This window comes from Hermetia illucens, chromosome 3 (genome assembly GCF_905115235.1).
Source record: "Hermetia illucens chromosome 3, iHerIll2.2.curated.20191125, whole genome shotgun sequence".
NCBI classification, from domain to species: domain Eukaryota; kingdom Metazoa; phylum Arthropoda; class Insecta; order Diptera; family Stratiomyidae; genus Hermetia; species Hermetia illucens.
Window position 1 is genome coordinate 58,282,004 of NC_051851.1, and position 1,894 is coordinate 58,283,897.

The window sequence follows — 1,894 nt, forward strand, 5'->3', positions numbered from 1 at the left end:
CACTTTTTCACAACTGTTAGTCGAGAAGAATTTGATTTATGAAGTTCAAGCTGAATCTATTTGGAGACTGTCATTTTAGAGCCTTCAATAGATTCTTTGATTTATAAACAATTCTCAATATCGAAGATGCTAAAGCCACATCAATACTAATCTCATTTCAAGAAAAGGTAAAGGAACGCTGAGGTTGTCCTTTGAGGACTTTTTCTCTTCGTCAAAACCAAAGCTTTATGACTTAAGATCATTTTCATACGCCTTTGACGCCTGTTTAAACATCAATTTAAAATATATTTATACGAAATATACACATCTCAGTCCTAATCTCCAAAATTTTATGATCATATTTGAGTAATCCAGTTATCCCAATTAATATGAAAGACAAGAACTTGAATTTGGATGGGAAACTATTACAGATTCGCCATTGAAATATCTCTTGCTTGGTCCACCGCCTGTCAGTTGACAGCATAGATTTTCGATCCTCTCACTTTTCAATTTTAAAAAGTTTTCTAAATGTGTTACCTGCAAAAACGATATTTAGTAAAAAATATGGCGTGGGGTTGAAGGTTCAAACTTTCTGTGAAAGCAACGCTATGGTACGATCCTTTTCAGCAATTTCATCCTGAGCTTGCTCGTACATCGAATATAGAATCATTTTCTGTGGTACTTGAACTAGTGCATCTCCAACTTTTTTGCTAACGTTCACTATCATTATATCTGAAATACAATGACGTATGGACAGTATTCGCGTGGTGACTATTTAAGAAACTCTCACTTTCATCATCATCAATATTGTTATCATTCGTCGGTATCTTATTCCGCTGCAAGTCCATATTTGACTGTATCATAATCTGGTATAACAAATGTTCTATGGCACCAGGTACACCCTTTGCTAGACGATCCAACGATTCATTGGATTGTGATAGTCCTAATTTCTGCAGGACCTTTCGATTTAAGGTTTGCCAATTATCCAACTTGAGGGCTGTTGAATTTCTCGGCGGATAATTATGAATATCCACAAACTTGGGATATAACTGCTTCAAAATTTGTGCAAGAAGCACTGGGAAAATTGTTATGTGAAGGCATTATTTATTAGCTCTTCGTAACCCATATTGGACTAGGGGCTACTCACCACAGTCGGAAAAATTTCGATTAACATTTCTATTTATCTGCGGCATTTCGAATTTCTCCAGCCAAACGTATAAATCTTCAAGCTGCTCTTTTTTCAACTCTTTCATGTTTGCACACTCAATTATAACGGGAGAAAAATTAATGGTATTATTTATTTAAAAATGTCGTCTAAATAATTTGCAACAATCACTGTCAAATATTTAGATAAATATGTCTCTGATTACTTAGTTAAGTTCCATGTTAAATGAAGTACTCGTAATTGAAGTGCGTTTATAGTGTGACAATTGAGTACATAACTATTAATGCGAATGAAATGAACTGAGGATATGAATCTCTTTATAATCCCTCTTATTAGGAAATAACAACGGCGGGAGAGGTACAACATCTGTTCGCCTCTTGTTGCAGAGAGAATTTCCCGCAATACGCACATCATAGCGGAAACTGGTGACCAAGAGTCGATGGGGTCAGTCTCCGTTGAGGCTCGGCACAAATTCCAAATGGTTTGTCCCCCAATAAATTTTGGCGGCCATGACCCGGAATCTCCCAATTGCCGTGTCTGCAACTAGATTGTTACGAATTCCGGGAATGGATCCTTTGCATTGACCAGGTACTCCAGGCTCTAAACATCTTCAGCAACTCCAAGAATTCTATCTCAAATCAATGATGAAATTCAATCTCGGCTGTGTGTTGATATGATGCTCCTGTAATCACAATCATTTGTGTATTGTGGTGCAGTTGCGGTTGTCAGATTGTACGGTCACAAGATTCG

The 1,894-nt window shown here is 36.9% G+C and overlaps 1 protein-coding gene across 1 annotated transcript; it reads right to left on the reverse strand.

Annotated features, from left to right (window-relative positions):
• Nucleotides 1-252: 252 nt before the first annotated feature.
• Nucleotides 253-1,340, reverse strand: LOC119652332 (sperm flagellar protein 1-like). The gene is made up of 4 exons (XM_038056343.1): nt 1,127-1,340; nt 770-1,054; nt 569-711; nt 253-516 (listed from the first exon to the last, which is right to left on the reverse strand). The coding sequence occupies exons 1-4, from the start codon at nt 1,230-1,232 to the stop codon at nt 364-366; spliced, it is 687 nt and encodes a 228-aa protein (XP_037912271.1). The 5' UTR covers nt 1,233-1,340; the 3' UTR covers nt 253-363.
• Nucleotides 1,341-1,894: the final 554 nt, after the last annotated feature.